Genomic DNA, 21,424 nt, shown 5'->3' with positions numbered 1-21,424 from the left:
ATGTGAATAATCACTGAATGGAGAACTGGGGGTGGGATTAAATAAGTTATCTTCTTCCCACTCCCTTTCAGGCAAAACTGGACAATAATGCACTACATTAATTTATATTATTATGTTTTGTCAACTTGTACGTCTTTGTCATTGCCTGAAATAAATAAATTAATGAAAAAAAAAAAAAATGAAATGAATCGTGGGACACCCAAAGATTCACAGCCCTAGTACAAAACATGCATTAAGTTACATTTGACTTTGATTCTAAAAAGTAAAAAAAAGTATTTCGTATAAATAAAAAAGTGGTTGAAATGGGAAGTGGTTGGCGGGCTCCAAATAAAATTCTGCCTAGGGCCCCAGTTTACCCTGTGTGCCCCTGCATATTAATACAGCACAAATAGCTCACCTCTTCTTTCTTTTGTCCAAAGAAAGCTCCAATAATGACAAAAGATGGAGACCCCTTGTCTAAAGGTTCTAAACTTTAGAGGGCGCAATAAATGTCAATTTTGTGCACGTGTACCGAGTGTAAATAGTTTGAGAGCGGTTTATCCTAGTTGTTCTTGGGTAGACCAGCCAAAATGTCCACACAAAGAAGACATTTACCCATATTAAAGGTTGGGATGTCAACGGTGATGTCACACGAACATAGGAAGACAAGTTTCACGAGCTTTCGAGGCAGTCATGGTTGAACCCTTTGAACTCTGCCGAGCAACCAGAGCCTAAGAGAAACCGTAAAAAGTACTGTGTGTGCGTGTGTGTGTGTTTTCTATGCAAGTGGAAAGCATTTTAAAAAGCACATCAGACCGAAATGTTCCCAGCGTGTATCCTCTCAAAGTGATTAGTGCCTTTGCATCTAAAAGGGCCACTGTTTAATGCAGAGATGCAGAGGTGGTCTGAGAATGCAGCTCTTATAATCAGTCCAATTCATCTTGAAGGCTGAAACCTGAGTGTTTGCACAACAGCTCCCTTCATGACTGCTTGGACCAGAATGCCTTTATTGGTAGTGTTTATGGCTCCGCAGAGGTGGTATCTATTTGCTCCATCAGCTACAACATGTCGGAGGCAGCGGGACCAAATAAACAAAGTGTCCAAGGTGTACCAACAGTCGGATGTATGGGTGCTTGATGTGGTCGTGTTAGGTAAGGAGTAGGGAAAGAACAAATGGGATGTTTAAGAACAATGTTATATACCCGCGTTCTTGTATTGAACAGTTAGAGGTCTGGTTTTTCAGGAAGACTTCATAAGCATATATTAAAACAGTTCTCAGGTAAATGTTACAGCGTTGGTCTCACTCCCACAAAAGCATTGTCAATTGCGTCAAAGCACCACTAGTGGGCACCTCCCAAAGCGAGCTTCTGCAAAAGTGAGCCCTGATGAAGAATTTTATAGTAAATGAGCAGACAAATCCACTGGGTCAAAGAGTCCATGGTCAAACGAGTGATACACGAGGGTGGGGGCCAGTCCAAGGCTATCGATGAGGGAAATTTTTGTCAAAAGAATGTGTATCTAATTAATATTACTATTATTATAATTGAGAAGTATTATATCTAAGGCAGTGGTTCTTAACCTTGTTGGAGGTGCCGAACCCCACCAGTTTCATATGCGCATTCACCGAACGCTCCTTTTTTTTTTCAAATTCAAGACAAAGTTATTATATGTTTTTGGTAACACTTTACATATTCTAAGTAACAAAGACTTAATTTAGAGTTTTTTTGGACACTAGGGGAACATATTCTAAGTAACAAAGACTTAATTTAGAGTTATTTGGTTAGGGTTAGGGTTCGCGTTAGGGTTAGGGTTAGAGGGTTAGGGCCAGGGTTAGAGAGTTGGGGTTATAATAAGGTCATGCCGAATAAGGCATTAATAAGTACTTAATTATGACTAGTTAAGAGCCAATATGTTACTAATTTGCATGTTAATAAGCAACTAATTAATGGTGAATATGTTCCCCATACTAAAGTGTTACCATGTTTTTTTACTGGTGCACAAAATGAACCGTGCATGAACATCACCTTGTTCAAACAACAAAACCAACACAGTGCATAAAATCACAACAAATTACACACCTGCAAATCAGTCTGACTTCTGCTGTTGCCGTGTCCGTAATACGCCGATAGGGAGAAGTTTTTATTTACACGATGAGTCGGGTGTGTTTTGACCTCCGCCGAACCTGTGAACCCAACTCACCGAACCCCTAGGGTTCAATCGAACCCAGGTTAAGAACCACTGATCTAAGGCTAGTTCCTCCTTTTCACTACCTAGGTACAATTATTTAGCTAATTTTTGACATCTTGAGGTTTATTTGGGGTACACATTCAATGGATTTGACATACCAAAAAACACATTAATGTCTCCAAAACAATAGATCGTGATAGTCAGACCTAGTGTTGTAACGATACCAATATTTTGGTACCGGTACTAAAATTATTTCAATACTTTTCGTGCTTTTCGGTACTTTTCTAAATAGAGGGGACCACAAAAAAAAATTGCATTATTGGCTTTATTTTAACCAAAAATCTTAGGGTACATTAAAAATATGTTTCTTATTGCGGTTAAGTCCTTAAATAAAATAGTGAACATACAAAACAACTTGTCTTTTAGTAGTAAGTAAACAAACAAAGGCTCCTAATTAGTCTGCTGATGTATGCAGTAACATATTGTGTCATTTATCATTCTATTATTTTGTCAACATTATTAAGGAAAAGTGGTAAAAAATTAATTATTAATCTACATGTTCATTTACTGTTAATATCTGCTTATTTTCTCTTTTAACATGTTCTGTTTACACTTCTGTGAAAATGTAATAATCACTTATTCTTCTGTTGTTTGATACTTTACATTAGTTTTGGATGATACCACAAATTTGGGTATCAATCCAATACCAAGTAGTTACAGGATCATACATTGGTCATATTCTAAGTCCTCGTGTGTCCAGGGACATATTTCCTGAGTTTATAAACATAATATACATTTTTTAAAAACGAAAGAAGATGTTGTGATGCCAAAAAATATTGACGTAATCATAGTAGTATCGACTAGATACGTGCCTGTACTTGGTATCATTACAGTGGATGTTAGGTGTAGATCTACCCATGGCGTTTGTTTACATTTCGATGCCGGTGAGCTACAGTGTGTAGTGAAGCATGTTTAGCTATTCCTCGTCCTGCAGGGTTGATACTTGAAAGAAACTTACTTTATTTGTCGCCATAGAGACCAGGATTAGTGATTTAGAAGTAGCTAAAACACTGCCAACAGCGGATGGACGTTAGCCGCTAGCCATGTCTTAAAGCATTTCTTCCTGAGGGCGTTTCAGCGTTATAACTTTGCCTTTATCTTTAGTTTTTAAGCCAAAATGCATCCGTATCAATCATTAGTGTCGCGGTATTATACTAATACCGGTATACCGTACAACCCAAGTCAGACCTAAAGGTGGAAGAGGCAGCTGCATGTGTGTGCGATTAATCAGTCAGTTTGACACCAAATTAAGTTCAACACAAATGTATACATCCATCCATCCATTTTCTACCGCTTGTCCCTTTCGGGGTCGTGGGGGGTGCTGGAGCCTATCCCAGCTGCATTCGGGCGGAAGGCGGGGTACACCCTGGACAAGTCGCCACCTCATCGCAGGGCCAACACAGATAGACAGACAACATTCACACTCACATTCACACACTAGGGCCAATTTAGTGTTGCCAATTCTCCTATCCCCAGGTTTAAGTGTATATTTGCATTCTAACAACAACATACAACATAATTGTGCTGTGGTATGTGTGGCATTTAGTGGAGTTGTGTTCTCTTGAATGCATTTGGCATGCTTGTTTGGCTACGAGAAACTCTTGTTGAGACATAATGTGTCAAATTTGGAAAGATAAATGATCTGTTTCAGGGTCAAATTGCCGCCAAAAAACAACATAAATGTGTCACGACGCGGACTCGAACCCATGTTGCTCCTGCAACTGAGTGTCAAGATTCCTCCTCTGGCTGCTTGCCCGGACACGCCCCTGCTCGTGCTGGGAGCAGCACGCCCACACAGCGACAAGGCTGCAAACAATCACTCTTCAGCACACCTGCACTTGACGAGAGGGAGCAGCATAAAAGACCAGCAAAGCCAGGAGACCTTCGCCAGAACGTAGCCAATCTTCCCTAAGTAAGCATCACATCTGGCACCCCTCCCTTGTTCCTTGCTCGCCTTCTTGTGCTCTCCCTCGATTCCGATTTAATGTCTTTTGTGTTTTCCACAGTGTCTTTAATCGTGTCTTGCCTCACGACCTCCTCCCGGATCTTTACTTGCCTTCTCCGATCCTCGACCACTGCTTGGACCCTGACATTGTGACCTCTCTCCAGCCCCCGACTGCTTGCCTTCCTGCTGACTGCCTCTTCGCCTTCCCCCTTGGATTTGACAAAAGATACATCCAACACGCACCGACAACATCCTCTGGTAAATTCCACATTGTTAATTCCACACATCGTCCGCATTCATTCACTAGTGGTAGCATACACACCCCACACATTCATCAAAGGTTTCAATAAACCTTCTAAACCGCAGTTCTGCCCTGGTGTTGCCTCCTTCCCTTTGCCTAGTACACAACAAAATGTCTGTGGTTCCCAATATAAATTAACCATGTAATCTGTACGAACCTCATGAGATCAGTACTTCTCTCCCATCCTGTGCCAGATTCAATCCCAAAAGTAAATCCTTTTGTGTTTTTTAATTTCAATTTATCAAAGCAACGTAGAAAAAGTGCCATTACAAGACAGAAAACCATAAAACAAACATAACTTTAAATGAAAAATGTGTAATGCGAAGGTGATTTGCGACAGAGGTGTGCCTTGTGCATGTTATTAATAAACATGCATATTTGTCACTACTCAGTAGTAAAAGGTTAACACAATACTATCAGGAATCAGGCTCATTTGGAATTAATCCTTAACCTTCCCCTTGTCCCTTAGATAGTGCTACAGACTACGACAAAGTGTCAAAAATACACCCGTAGGAATTCGGATGTCGCTGAAGTCTCGCTACGTCTTCAACCCTCGTCGTTTGCCAGCAATTATGTAAAGCAGATGCGACAAATGTTTGTGTAATTTTTTTCTTTCGCCTGTCTACATCTTGAAGAAAACAGACGTTTTTGTTGTTGTTTCTGAAGTAGATCAGTTGACGCGTGTTCCCACGCCAAAAAAATGCATCCTATAGATATGCCGTTATATCTTGGTCTCGCATGTGTTTCCAGACACACTCCTGACTATAATTACATTACTGATGAGACCGATAAGAAAAACATGCAAACGCGTTGCTGCCTGGTTGCAACGAGCGTTTAAAACATACAATACACATTTGAAAACATGGCTTATAAACAGTAGCTGTCAATAACTAATCAATAATTAAGCCTATTAATTAAATTTGTAGGATTTGCTTTGTTTTATGCCTTTGTTTTTAGCAGGCATAGTGTAATGTGAAAAACTTGTCATCCCACCAGCATAGCCGCAACTCTTGTCAACAAGCTGTCCCACCACTCTGGTCGCTTTGGTGTAGAACACATTAAAGCCTTCTACAGAAAGCTAGGAGTATCCAACGATGATTTCAAATTAGAAATGGTCACAGCTGATGAGGTGTTTAAAAAATTGAGCGCGCTCCACCCTAACAAGGCCACCGGCCTTGATAATATTCCCTCCAGATTCCTCAGGGACTCTGCCTCCATCATTGCCCCGATCATCACGCACATAATAAACCTATCAATTACACAAGGCCAAGTACCAAAAGATTTTAAGATAGCAAGAGTAACTCCCCTCTTTAAAAAAGGAAGCAAATTGGAACCTGGCAACTACCGACCTGTTTCTATTCTCAGCTCCATTTCGAAAGTAATGGAGAAAATAGTTTATGAACAGGTCGATAGTTACCTTGCCACTAATAAACTCATGTACAAATTCCAATCCGGCTTCAGAACTAACCACTCCACTGACACATGCCTTCTCTATCTGACCGACCACATCAAACATGAGGTGGACGCGGGCAAATACTGCGGCATGGTCATGCTGGACCTTCAGAAGGCCTTTCACACCGTTAACCACGCTATACTGTTGGATAAGCTCAGAGCAATCAGATTTAACAAAACCTCATGGAGCTGGATGCAATCTTACTTGGAGGGGAGGGAGCAGGTGGTAGAGGTGAACGGCACCGTGTCCCCCCCCCCCCCTCTCTCGGTGAGCTGTGGAGTCCCCCAAGGCAGTTTATTGGGACCTTTACTGTTCCTAATATACATAAACGACTTGTCATCGGCATGCGACTGTGAATTGTTTTTGTTTGCGGATGACTCTGCCCTGCTGGTATCCAACAAGGACAAGTCACAGGTGGAGAAAATCCTTAGTGCTGAGCTCTGTAGAACTTGCACCTGGCTCGCTGACAACAAGCTATCCATACACTTGCGTAAAACGGAATCCATCCTGTTTGGGTCCCACATCAACCTTAAGAAAGTCAATGACTTCACTATAAAAGTGGGTGACATTGTTATCACCAGGAAAGATGAGGTCACCTACCTGGGTTCCATTCTAGAGGCTAACCTTTCCTGTGATAAAATGGCAACCAAGGTAATCAGAAAGGTTAACCAACGAACAAGATTTCTCTACAGAATCTCCTCTCTGGTCAACAAAAGCACCATGAGGATTCTGGCGGGAACTCTCGTTCAACCTTTTTCGATTATGCATGGTGGAGGACAGGGTTAAACAACTTGCACTGAGCCTAGTCTATAAAATCCACTACACCTCCCTGATACCGAAGTACATGTCAAACTACTTCCTTAACGTAAATGACCGCCATAACCACAACACCAGGGGGAGCTCCACTAACCACGTTAAACCCAGATTCCGAACTAACAAAGGTCTTAACTCATTCTCTTTCTATGCCACATCAATGTGGTATAAAAGAAAGGGCATCTCTATCCTCCTTCAAAACCGCAATAAAAGTTCACCTCCAGGCAGCTACAACCCTTAACTAACACCCTCCCCGGATTGCTAATAATCAAATGCTAATAATCAAATGTAAACAATCAAATGCAGATACTTTTTCTTATGCATTCTGATCTCTCTCTCTCTCTCTCTCTCTCTCTCTCTCTCTCTCTCTCTCTCTCTCTCTCTCTCTCTCTCTCTCTCTCTCTATGTCCACTACTTGCTGTCCATATCCTACCCTCCCCCTCCACACCCCTGATTGTAAATAATGTAAATAATTCAATGTGATTATCTTGTGTGATGACTGTATTATGATGATAGTATATATCTGTATCATGAATCAATTTAAGTGGACCCCGACTTAAACAAGTTGAAAAACTTATTCGGGTGTTACCATTTAGTGGTCAATTGTACGGAATATGTACTTCACTGTGCAACCTACTAATAAAAGTCTCAATCAATCAATCAATCAATCCCTCGATAGCTATAGGGAGGTCCCCGAGCTCACTTCATTTCGAGGGCTGTGTGGCCCTAACACTTGGCCCTTCCCCCTTACTTGACGGAGAATTCGGACACCGCTTGATTGACGTGAACGCACAAAACCAAGTGTTAAGGGCTAAAACAAGAGGGAAGGGGGAGCATTGGATTTGAGCCTAAGTGTTGAAAGAAGCAAAAAGCCAAAGAAAAAGCAAATGCTTTGCGTAATAGCTGAACTGAGGTCTGACGCAAATGTTTTGTCACTTTAAAGATGCACTGAATACAAAACGGAATCAAATTCCAAATTGTGCTAACCTTTAAAGTTCTGGTCATTAGTCAGACCATCAAATGGACGAATGCAAAGCAACTACGAACTAACTTCTTGACTGTAGTAGAGGTTTGAAATTCAACATAAAGGCCTGATCTATTAAAAGTTTGCGTGTCTTATAGCACATGCAAACCTAATAGCCCACGAAAAGCTGATTTCCTAAACTCGTACGTAGAGGATTGTGTCTTTAGTGTCTTATAGAATAGAATAGAATAGAAAGTACTTTATTGATCCCTGAGGGACATTCAGCACCACAGTTCGCTCACAATAGACAATAATAATTATAAATAATATAATATAATATATATACAATATATAAATAATATAAATATATTCTACATATACTCTACATTTAAGTGCAGTCAAGGAACATATGCATTATACAGTCTGATGGCTGTCGGTATGAAGGACCTCCTGTGTCGTTTCGTGTTGCATTTTGGGAGTCTGAGCCTTCCACTGAACATGGTCATTCTCTCTGCAAGAATGCAGAATATATGATGATTATTAGAACGCCCGCAACAATGGGAGGGAAAATGCAAATGCAACTATTTGGCACACGCAGTGTGGTTCATCAAGACAAAAATTGTTCTGCGGCCGCTTGCGCCTAGAGAGGACGTGCAAACTGTCAGCTTGTTGCTGCTTGTCAACATATATATGCACTGTCAAAAATAAACATATAGACATATTGTCTATTCACCAATATCAATCTGTAGCTGCTGGATGACTTAAGAAGCAAATTAAAACAAATTCAATTGATGAATTTTGGTGTCTGCTTTTATTTTAATGACTTCTTGCAACATGCATGTTCTTGTGTCTGGAACATTCCAGAACATGCTCACAGTTGGTGCCAGTGTCTCCCATGAGTGCACCTTCAGCGCTCTAAAAAAGTGGGTTCCATTGTACATGCACTTCAGGACTGCTTCTAAAATGCCCAGAAAAAGTGGTACATGTCTGCTGCATGTTTCAAAACATACTGTAACAAAATGCTACAGGTAGGAGCATCATAACATGAATGTGCAGTAAATGAGCGTCTCCATGGGGACAGTACACGCAAAAAACCTAATTTCAACAAGGCGGTCTGCACCAGTTATTAATTGTACACACAGTTTTAATAGATTACACGCAACACGCTCACTCATAGTACACGCAATTTTATAATTTGCACACACTGTTTAGCATGTGGTTGTTTGGATCTTAGTAGATCAGGCCCTAAATGTCTAAATTTGATCACAAAAGATAACCTTCTGCACGTTCTTACCGAGTTTCCTTGAGGAGATTCCGAGCCACTGGCCCTCTTGGCCTTTTGAGCCAAAGACGTCCCAAACCTCAGGGCCTCGTAGACGGGGTCTACCTTGTTGCCACAAGCTGTACAGGAGCACAAAAATGATAAATGCTTGAGAGAGAGAACAACATTGACGACAGTATTGTATTACGGAGAATTAAGCTGCTCACCAATGGGCATGACTTCTTTGATGCAGCCGTACTGTTCCTGGATCAGTAACGGGGAGCTGTAGTATCGCCGAAACCCTTTTGGCTGCGAAGGCATAGGGAAACAGCGGGAAAATTACTTGCAACCTTTGGAGGACTGGTTAAGACACATGTTATATCCATCCTTCAAGTTTTGGGATAATTGGACAAAGAGTAAAGGGTTACTTTTTTCTGCTTTTTGTGGCCCTAAACAAGATTTAGTTAGTGATCCCATTTCTAGGTCTGGTTTGATAAAGTTGCAAATTAAATTGAACCCTCCACGGCTCCAAATCTCACTACTTCTTAAAAATATAAACACTGCACATCTCAATTGACTTGAACGTGGTCAGTGCCTTCCTGAGCATGTGCCCAAATCAACCGCATAGAGTGTTTATGCCAGCTGGAGCCAGACCTGGATTTATGTTTGATGTTTTGGACAATGGCAACATTACAGATCTGTTTGTGTAGGTCTTCCCACGAACCCTGTGTACCAACTTTGGTGTTATTTGAGGGATGATGTATTCTATTGTTATGGCCTGTATGTACAGTAACTGTAGACCTTAAGAACGTAAAGTAATAGCACAGTCTACACAGTGAGATGTCTGTAGATGGTCTCATTCATCCAGGTCATTGTTTTCTCGAGGCATTTAATTTATATCAACAGGACTGTTCAGTTTGTTCTAATATTGATCATGATACATGCAACACTTCATGCTTATTATTTCAACTACAAACACGGTTGAGCTAGTTGTGTCCAAACAAAACATCAAATGTGGGCTAATACTTTAAATATACTGTAATATGATTGTTCATGTTTTTTAGTTAGCACAGATTGGTGTCCTATCGCATTGTGTTGCGTATTACAAACTGAAAAGCGATTCAGGTGCTGACGCAGAAGCTAGTGCCGATGCAAAGCGATGTGTTACTATGCTAGAAAAACAGTACCTCAATGTTTGCTCTTACAGCTGCCAGGCTGGTGACAGGCGCAAAAATGAGGGAACACATTTCTCCCATCCTCTCCTCCCTTCACTGGCTCCCAGTGAAGCGCAGAGTGAAATTTAAGATCGTCACTTATGTCTTGAAAGCGCTCAATGGTCTCGCCCCAGCTTACATTAAAGATCTCCTGGACCAACCCACCAGCTCCAGGCTTGGTCGTTGCCTTAGATCGGACAACCAGATGACACTGAAGGTCCCACGGTCAAACCTAGTGACAAAGGGAGACCGTGCTTTCTCAGTGATGGCACCTAGGCTATGGAATAAGCTCCCTCTGAATATTAAGTCCGCCACCACTCTGAACTCTTCTAGAGCACATCTTAAAACTCACCTCTTTACCGCAGATTACTTTTAAATTATGTGTTCATTGTGAGTCTTAAATGTTTAGTTTAGATTCCTTTGTGTGTCTCAGTCTCTGTTTCTGTTTTTTTTGTTTCTCCACTCGGGCTGCGCCGCGGGCTGATGTAACAGTTGGTTGGGGGCGCATAATAAATGAAAATAACATAACATAACATAACATGACAATAACAATGTTGCTACAGCTTGGTTACTAAACAGGTTACGGAACGTAAATGAAGTATTGTTAGCGGTTTTTTGGATGCATTTTTAGAGTGAAAGGTTTGCTTCCATTAGCTGCATTGCCAGCCATCTAGAACGAGCAGATTATTACAAATTAGAATGCAAAAAAACCCATGCGTTTTTGTCGCTCATAAACACTGAACGATAGACAAAATTCCCCAAAAAAGTGCAGCGCCCTTTAACAGCCACAATTTACTTTGCACACGTTTAGTAAATCAGCTTTATGTGTCCTATCAAGTTTGCACGCAAACCGACAGTAAATCAGTCCCTTAGACTTAGATTGGTCAGATTCAGTTTACACTGAATTGACTATATCCGACCAACTTAGACTAATTTGACTAGGTCAGATCTATTCGAGACTAAATTGACTAAATCTGAGCAATCTGTGTCTATGAATATGAACTCATGAAGCCTGGTCGAATGAGAGGGGAAAGGTCTTCGAAGATGAACTAAACAGTCTAGTCATGATCGATTGAATACCCTAAGACAGGGGTCGGCAACCCGCGGCTCTAGAGCCGCATGTGGCTCTTTAGCGCCGCCCTAGTGGCTCTCTGAAGCTTTTTCAAAAATGTATGAAAAATGGAAAAAGATGAGGGGGGAAAAAAAAAAAAATTGTTTTAACATGGTTTCTGTATGAGGACAGACATGACACAAACCTCCCTAATTGTTATAAAGCACACTGTTTATATTAAACATGCTTCACTGATTCGAGTATTTGGCAAGCGCCGTTTTGTCCTACTAATTTTGGCGGTCCTTGAACTCACCTTAGTTTGTTTCCATGTATAACTTTCTCCGACTTTCTAGGACGTGTTTTATGCCACTTCTTTTTCTGTCTCATTTTGTCCACCAAACTTTTAACGTTGTGCGTGAATGCACAAAGGTGAGTTTTGTTGATGTTATTGACTTGTGTGGAGTGCTAATCAGACATATTTGGTCACTGCATGACTGCAAGCTAATCGATGCTAACATGCTATTTAGGCTAGCTATATGTACATATTGCATCATTATGCCTCATTTGTAGCTATATTTGAGCTCATTTAGTTTCCTTTAAGTCATCTCAATTCCATGTATATCTCATGACACTATCTGTATGTAATATGGCTTTTAATTTGTTGCGGCTCCAGACAGATTTGTTTTTGTATTTTTGCTCCAATATGGCTCTTTCAACATTTTGGGTTGCCGACCCCTGCCCTAAGAACACACAGTGACTGCGAAGCAAACCTTCATTTGTTTCTGAATGCATCCATTCAGCAAGAGAAGCGCAAAAATAATCCTTCTAGGCAATAATATTGTCTGCAATTGATAAGCATTGTGACTTTGATGACTTTTCAGAAATGACAGGTTCGTTAGGGTCGGGAAACGTCAACTCTAACTAAAACGAAGGGGCTACAGAGACTAGCAACACAACTCTCTAATGGGAAGCTGCAAAGCAAGACCACGCTTCAAATGTAGTCATAGAAATAGTTTCAGTTAGTGAGCAAGATAATGGAAAAATGATGTGGATGAGCACACAGAATTCCACCTCCTGAAATTGCTTTACATCTGAATTAAAAGAATGAGAGCGATTACAGTCTTAAATCATGCATGACCGTCATAAATCATCAGCCTATTCCACGGATGACAGTCAACAGTGGAAAAAGTGCAAGCTAAAGTTTTGACTGGGATTCTGAGTTCTTTTTCAAAAGCCTGGTTTTACGAGTCAAGGTCTTCAGACATGTATTATTCACCTGCTCCGTATGTTATGTCAGTGCATGTTTTTTGGCAGCCACTTCCCCAGTTATGTGAGAGGCAAGGCACCACAGTGAACAACAAAACCATGACAGATTTGTCAACTGTTTCATTCGTGTCGTTGTATTAGAGTAACATACGAACAGCTTTGTGTTGGATCTCATTAGAATGTTGCAGGTGTACCTAATGTCGTGGCCCGTTGCACGTATAGCAAAGCAGAGGGTTTCTCAGGACTAACAAGCACGCCTGCAAGAAGCGTCCAAGTTTAGAGTTGAATTTAGAGCTCTGTCCCGCTGGGGAAATTTTTGGCCGCTTTGACCTCGCGACCTCATTTTCCACTCCTGAGAGCCGATCAAATCATCGGGCCCTTCCCCACTCATCGCTTTATTGGAAAGATGTCCTGACGGGATACACTGGATCAGCAATTTCACAAAATTCCAATTCTTTAAAAAAATGGTTATAATTGATTCCTTATATTATCACCGTTCAGTTTAAAAAAAAAAAAAACATACAAGGGCGCAAACATGCAGTATAATCGAGCAAGGAACAGAGTTTACTTACAGCAGTCCTTCTCAAATAGTGGGGCGGGCCCCCCTGTGGGGATGCGGTGCAATGCCTGGGGGGGGGGCGTCTGACCTCGGGGAACATGTTTTTTTGCCGTACCAGAATATGAAGTGTATGTAGTACTTGGACGAGGAAAGACCTGTGTGTTGCTTCCTTTAAATGTTAATAAGCCTACATTGTTATGCAGAGGTATAGTTATACATCTTTTATAGACAAATTATACTCTTTGTAGTCACAGCGGAGAGTGGAAATATGTATATATTTGTGTATATATATGTGTATATATGTATATATATTGTGTATATATATGTATATGTGTATATGTATGTATATGTCTATGTATATATATATATGTATATATGTATATGTATGTGTATATATATATATATATATATACACATAAATGTGTGTGTATATATGTATATATATATATATGAGTGTGTATATATGCATATGTATTTGTATAAATGTATATATATATATATATACATATATACTGTATATATGTATGTGTATATGTATATGTGTATGTGTATATATATATGTAATATGTATGTATGTATATGTATATATATATGTGTTTATATATGTATATATATATGTATATATATATATTTATGTATATATGTGTGTATATATGTATATATATATATATATATATATATATATATATATATATATATATATATATATATATATATATATATATATATATATATATATATATATATATATATATATATATATATATATATATATATATATATATATATATATATATATATATATATATATATATATATATATATATATATATATATATATATACACACTACCGTTCAAAAGTTTGGGGTCACCCAAACAATTTTGTGGAATAGCTTTCATTTCTAAGAACAAGAATAGACTGTCGAGTTACAGATGAAAGTTCTCTTTTTCTGGCCATTATGAGCGTTTAATTGACCCCACAAATGTGATGCTCCAGAAACTCAATCTGCTCAAAGGTAGGTCAGTTTTGTAGCTTCTGTAACGAGCTAAACTGTTTTCAGATGTGTGAACATGATTGCACAAGGGTTTTCTAATCATCAATTAGCCTTCTGAGCCAATGAGCAAACACATTGTACCATTAGAACACTGGAGTGATAGTTGCTGGAAATGGGCCTCTATACACCTATGTAGATATTGCACCAAAAACCAGACGTTTGCAGCTAGAATAGTCATTTACCACATTAGCAATGTATACAGTGTATTTCTTTAAAGTTAAGAGTAGTTTAAAGTTATCTTCATTCAAAAATAAGGACATTTCAATGTGACCCCAAACTTTTGAACGGTAGTGTATATATATATATATATATATATATATATATATATATATATATATATATATATATATGTATATATATATATATATATATATATATATATATATATATATATATATATATATATATATATATATATATATATATATATATATATATATATATCAAACTTTTGTCTTCTTGTCTCTCATAAAGATTGTGAACGATAAGCAAAATTCCAAAAAAAGTACAGTTCCCCTTTGAGAACGTCTCTGCTGTTTGCAGCCATGTAGTGGATTCCATCTAAAGCAGGGGTGTCAAACGCAAGGCCCACGGGCCTTGAATGATCTATGGCCCCCGGGATGATATTTGATTAGTATTAGAACCGGCCCGCGGGCCACAGCCGCCTGCTGCTGTTTTGCACGCACCAATACTCCATCAGTGTTGGCGCTAGGGAATTTTCAAAATTGGGTCCCAGGGACCCCAGCAAGTCATAAAAATGGGGTCCCACTGTACATTTTTGGGGTCCCACTTTTTAGTAAGCGTTTTTAAAACAAATGATACATGTATGCATTATCCTGTTGTATCTCACATTCTATATTTTTTTTGGGAAAAGGTTGTCATAAACGTTAATTCATTAAAAAAAAAAAATACAAAAGACAACATATTGTTATGCATATGTAAATGTATTCAGTTATAAACATTCATTCACTTTCTTCTTTCCTTCATGGATTTAAACTTTACCGCTGCCGGCATTTTTTTCTATATTTTTATTGTAATATTTTCAGAATGTGTTTGTTCTATTTTTGGCCAAAGTAAGACAAAGAAAACAATCTGAAGTTGTCTTTATTTTTTAGTTTTAATGCCATGATTTTAATAGTCCAGCCTGCGTGTGCACAGATTTTCCTCCATGCGGCCCCTGAGCTAAAATTAGTTTGACACCCCTGATCGAAAGCTAAGGTCAGCTCTTTCTTACCGTATTATTATTTTCACCATAAGTTCATTGCTGTAGTTTGCATTGGTTTGAAACTGCACTTTAACATACCAAAAATGGTAGCTAACATTGCGTCTACCTTATTTAAAAAAAAGTCTAAACAATTGCTAAATATTGCCATCAGAACAAACATATTTGAACATTAAAGCGTTAAAAGTGTCAACTAAAATTAGGCAGTTTTGCCCTGCGTTTTTGAATTGAACTGTGTACAGTATCTAATGAAATGGCTGTGGTACGTGGCTGTCTGGCATCTCTTATTGTAGTATTTCCTGTTTTGGTTTATGTGCAAAAAAGTAGGTTACATAAACAGTGAGGTTTGTCAAGGTTCCAGGAACATTCCAAAGTCTCATCCTACATACTGTAGTAGTAGTAGTAGTAGTAGTAGTCGTATAGTAGTTTTTTTGGTAATTTTAAACACAAATAATATCACTCAGTGTAAATATTCCTTTTTAAAAAATCGAATCCGCATTATGAAAATTGAAAATGACCCTGTTGGATGTGGCCAACGTATCTGCTGGCGTGTCACAGTCACATGAGTGTAACAAAGCTGCAATGGTATTGATCCTGCAGCCGTCATAGGCTCAAGGTGACGGCTGGCTAAGGCGGAGGTCAGTGTTTTCTTTTTTTGCTATTTTTTTTTTTTTAGTGGTGTGCTGTGTGGCAATTAGTGAGCCGGCTGACTGGCAGGGGAATGATATAACCACAATGATGATGAGTAGGAGGCGCAGGATGACGGGTGGATTGATAGTCACAGATGTACTGACACGCTCAAACATACAGTGTGATGTCTGAATAAGCACATTCTGGTGGCAAATAATCACATGAACAATCTTCATTCTGTGGATTATTTGGGGCTCGAAACAACTATTCATAGATTTTCGACCGCTTGTACCTCTCGGAGGGCTGGAGCCTATCCCAGCTGCATTCGGGCGGAACGTAGGGTACACCCTGGACAAGTCGTCACCTCGTCGCAGGGCCAATACGATTGAGGCTATTGATTCGGTCTCAATGAGATTGCTGGAGGCATGTTCCGAACAAGGATTTATGCTGCCGATTCCGATACGGAACCATGAGTGAGATCAGTCGATACAGATCACATGTATTAACTGTACACTTTTCAATTTATTTATGATGATTGCTAATTACAGTTGAACAATGTCAACAAAATATTTAAACTAGTTCCTTCTCTTTTATTACAAATAATTGTTTGAGCAAAACAAAATTTTACCCAACGTTTAAACAAAAGTAAAAACTACTATCTACGACTCATCTAAATCATTTGCTTTTTGCCCTCAAAGTGCTTCTGTTTTCAGGATTTGAGTGCCTGAATTAACAAAAACAACAAAAAAATATTTTCAGAAAATAGAAATTGACTGACACACCAACAGTAAATGATTCTCTCTCGAGACTGTTATAAATGTACCTATTAATGTCATGTTAACAGCTGTTTACTTTCTGCTGTCACGTGGTTCTATCTACACTTCTTAAGCTTTACTATGCATATGTATGCTCGTACAACACTTAAAATCTTTAGCATATCTTCTCTGGAATATTTCTTCATCCACTGTAAGCCCTTTTACTCACCGCGTGAGATTGTTTCATTCATTCTCGTGGCTGTTTACATCCCGCCCGGCGCGGACGTGCGTGACGCTCAGCGCGCGCTCGCGGGACAGATCTTACATGTGGAATGGTCTTTTCCTGACTCTCTTGTTATCGTGCTTGGTGACTTTAACAAGGGAAATTTGAGCCAGGAATTACCAAAGTATAGACAGTTTATTAAATGCCCGACCAGAGAGGAGAACACGCTGGATCACTGCTACACTACATTGAGCAAGGCTTTTCATGCAGTCCCGCGCGCTGCTCTTGGACTATCAGATCACGTGATGGTGCACTTAATCCCTTCATACAGACAGAGACTGAAACTGGCTAAACCTGTTATGAGGAACATTAAGTGTTTCACTGCCGAGTCTGTGGACGAGTTGCGTGCTTGTTGGGAAACGACAGACTGGGAGGCAATTGGAGCGGCCACGAACAATCTGGACGAGTATACGGACACTGTGACCTCATACATACAGTTCAATGAGGCGCGCATCATTCCAACGCGCACCAGGGTTTGTTATAACAACGACAAGCCCTGGTTCACACCCAAGCTCCGACAGCTGCGCAAAAAGAAGGAGGCTGCGTGGAGAAGCGGGGACCGAAGTACATACAGAGAAGCGAAGTACCACTTCACCAGGGAAGTGGAGAAAGCTAAATCTGTGTACTCTAACCGTCTACAGGAACAGTTCCGCTCCAATGATTCTGCGGCAGTTTGGAGAGGTCTTTGCCCTTACGAACTATAAGCCAAAACCCCCCAGGCCCTGAATGACCGGACTCTCGCTCAGGGCCGCAACACACATTACTGTCGTCATGAACGGCCTTCAGCTCATCAAAGCCATGCTCCCCCCACCATCACCCTCCCCACCAATGCCAGCACTTCATTAAAGGAGTTAAAGGACTCAAAGGACTCCAATGACATCACAGGACTCCAAGAACATCATAAGACTGTAAAGACCCTCTCCATTAAAGAAGAGGATGTACGCCGGCAGTTCTTGAAGCTGAATACGCGGAAGGCCCCCGGGCCGGATGGTGTCTCCCCCTCCACTCTCAGACACTGTGCAGACCAGCTGGCTCCTGTCTTCACTGACATTTTTAACACCTCTCTGGAGCTATGCCGCGTGCCGTCCTGCTTTAAGACCTCCACCATTGTCCCTGTCCCCAAGAAAGCACGGATCACAGGACTAAATGACTACAGGCCGGTCGCGCTGACGTCTGTGGTCATGAAGTCCTTTGAGCGCTTGGTCCTGCCCCACCTCAAGGACATCACCGCCCCCCTCCTGGACCCACTGCAGTTCGCCTACAGAGCCAACAGGTCTGTGGATGATGCAGTGAACCTGGCCCTCCACTTCATCCTGGAGCATCTGGACTCCCCAGGAACCTACGCTAGGATCCTGTTTGTGGACTTCAGCTCTGCGTTCAACACCATCCTCCCTGGACTGCTACGAGACAAGCTCTACCAGCTCAGCGTGCCCGACTCCCTCTGCAGTTGGATTAATGACTTCCTGACAGACCGAAGACAGCACGTACGGCTGGGGAAGATTGTCTCGGACAGTCAAACCACAAACACTGGTACTCCTCAGGGCTGTGTACTCTCCCCCTGGCTCTTCTCCCTGTATACAAACTGCTGCACCTCCAGTCACCAATCCGTAAAACTGCTGAAGTTTGCGGATGACACCACCCTCATCGGGCTCATCTCGAATGGCGATGAGTCCGCCTACAGGAGAGAGGTGGACCGGCTGACGTCCTGGTGCAGCCTCAACAACCTGGAGCTGAACGCCCAGAAAACAGTGGAGATGATCATGGACTTCAGGAAAGTCACAGCCCCACCATCCCCCCTCACCCTGATTGACTCTCCCACCCCCGTCCCCATTGTGGACTCCTTCCGTTTCCTGGGCACCACCATCACCCAGGACCTCAAGTGGGAGCTGACCATCAGCTCCCTCATCAAGAAGGCCCAGCAGAGGATGTACTTCCTGCGGCAGCTGAGGAAACTTAAGGTGCCGACCGAGATGTTGGTGCAGTTTTACTCAGCCATCATAGAGTCCATCCTGACCTCCTCCATCACAGTGTGGTTCCCCGGCGCCACAGTCCAGGATAAGAATAGACTGCAGCGCATCGTACGTGCTGCTGAGAAGGTGATTGGCTGCAAGCTCCCATCCCTCCAGGACTTGTTCTCCTCCAGGACCAGGAGGCGTGTGGGTCGGATCACAGCTGACTCTTCTCACCCTGGACACACACTATTCTCCCCTCTCCCCTCAGGCAGGAGACTACGCTCCATCCAGACCCACACCTCCCGCCACCTGAACAGTTTTTCCCCTCGGCCATCAGGCAAATGAACAATAACTCCTAACAGTAGCTCCTTGAATTCCTTGAATCCCTTGTAAGTCTATCTGATAGCTCAGTCACAGCTCTTTTTATACCAAATATGTGTTATATGGGTTTTATGTCGCACGTTTGCACCAAAAAAAATTCCTAGTTTGTGAACCCATTCTCAAACAATGGCAATAAAACTATTCTGATTCTGATTCTGATTCTGATTCTGATATCAGTATGTGGAATTAAATTATGGAATGGATTAACCAAATAAATCAAACAAAGCACCAATATGATTCAGTTTGAGAGACTGTTCAAACTACAGGTGTTCACAAAGTACACAGAAGAAGATTTATGATGAATATCATGAACCTTTATTTTTGTATTATTTGTTTGGGTTTGTTTTGTTTTGTTTGTTTGTTTTTTTATTGAGACGAAGATAATTTATGTATTTAATATTTGTTCACTTACAACGGTATATTATTTGTTTATTATTTATTTGTTCAAAGTTATGTTACAGAGAACAAGGAAATAGGATAAAATTGCTATGGTATGAAAAGGCGTAGGATTAAATAAGCTCAGTTTCTTCCTACTCCTTTTCGGACATGCTGTAATCAAACAACTGAAAATATGTGATGTATTACATTGTATTGTATGCATGTTCGAAATAGACTGAAACTGAACTGACCTGATATCTTCTTTCTGTCTGTTTTTTAGCCTTGACCTAATACTTGATAATGAGACGTAAGCAACTTAAGATGCAATGCATCCGGAAAGTATTCACAGTGCTTCACTTTTTCCACATTTTTACAGCCCTATTCCAAAATGGAATAAATTAATTTTTGTCCTCAAAATTCTACCTATTATGACAAATTGTTAAGGGTTTTTTTTATTTTATTTTGTAAGATACTAATAAATGCAGTATATTTTCCATAATGGAGATGATTTTTCTTAACATACAGTAGGGGGGTGGTTCTACACTGTGTATGGAGATACACAATTAACTGCAAGCTTGGCAGCAGGGGGACTTGTGATCGGCATTAAAAGGCATTAATCTGCAATGGACATCTTGTACTTTTTCATGAAAATCGTCTGATACTGACTGGAGGTCGGTCCTAGTTTGTTGCCTACAGAGGAACGACGTGATCTTAGCTACGCACGAGAGAGGTGCTCACCAGTTTGCCCATGCAGCGCTGCTGACCCACGCCATTTTCACATTTATGATGGAGGCTCATCTTGCAGGCTTTGCAGCGTAGGCCGTGTTTCGCCGTGTTGCCCGCCAGGAACACGACGTGCTTGGCTGTGGTACCTGTCACACAAAAACTTCAAATAAGGGTTTAGGCACATTTGACTGTAAGTCACATAACACATTACATTTATTTACCGGTCTGTTTGATAATACATCCATCCATCCATCCATTTTCTACCACTTGTCCCTCTCGGGGTCGCGGGGGTGCTGGAGCCTATCCCAGCTGCATTCGGGCGGAAGGCGGGGTACACCCTGGACAAGTCGCCAGCTCATTGCAGGGCAAACACAGATAGACAGACAACATTCACATTCACACACTAGGGCCAATTTAGTGTCGCCAATCAACCTATCACCAGGTGCATGTTTTTTGGAGGTGGGAGGAAGGGAGGAGGGAGCCCACGCAGTCACGGGCGGAACATGCAAGCTCCACTCAGAAAGACCCCGAGCCCAGTATTGAACCAAGGACCTTTTTATTGTGAGACACAAGCACTAACCCTTGTTCAACCGTGCTGCCTTGAAAATATATATACAGTCGCGATCAATTGTTTACATACACTTGTAAAGAACATAATGTCTTGAGTTTCCAATATTTTCTACAACTCTTATTTTTTTGTGATAGAGTGATTGGAGCACATACTTGTTGGTCACTGTCAGGTTCAAACACTGATGACATCTATTAAACAGACAAAGAAGCAAGGAATTAAACAGAGACAGAATAAAATTTGGCTCAATGAGGAGAAACGCGTAGCCCTGTACCCTTGCACAGTGTCCCACCACGCTCTGACGAAAGATTGTACGCCTCCTCTTTTATTTGGACTTTCCCTGATTACATGGCAACAGCTGTTTCTAAATGGATGGCGGGGTCGTAAACAGCCGCTGTCTTTGGTCACAAAACAGTTCAA

At 40.9% G+C, this 21,424-nt stretch overlaps 1 protein-coding gene across 2 annotated transcripts in view; it reads right to left on the bottom strand.

Moving 5' to 3' along the window:
• Positions 1-21,424, bottom strand: part of stac (SH3 and cysteine rich domain) — an 86,525-nt gene that overhangs the window by 36,536 nt on the left and 28,565 nt on the right. For both annotated transcript variants that reach the window (XM_062040465.1, XM_062040466.1), the window contains 3 exons: positions 20,449-20,582; positions 9,191-9,272; positions 8,997-9,103 (listed from right to left, as the gene is read on the bottom strand). In XM_062040465.1, the coding sequence (XP_061896449.1) occupies positions 8,997-9,103; positions 9,191-9,272; positions 20,449-20,582 (323 nt within the window). The remainder of the gene's footprint in view (positions 1-8,996; positions 9,104-9,190; positions 9,273-20,448; positions 20,583-21,424) is intronic.

Source organism: Entelurus aequoreus, linkage group LG03 (assembly GCF_033978785.1).
Source record: "Entelurus aequoreus isolate RoL-2023_Sb linkage group LG03, RoL_Eaeq_v1.1, whole genome shotgun sequence".
In the NCBI taxonomy this organism is placed as follows: domain Eukaryota; kingdom Metazoa; phylum Chordata; class Actinopteri; order Syngnathiformes; family Syngnathidae; genus Entelurus; species Entelurus aequoreus.
Note: the sequence above shows the minus strand (reverse complement) of the source record. Positions and strands in the feature narration are given on the sequence as shown.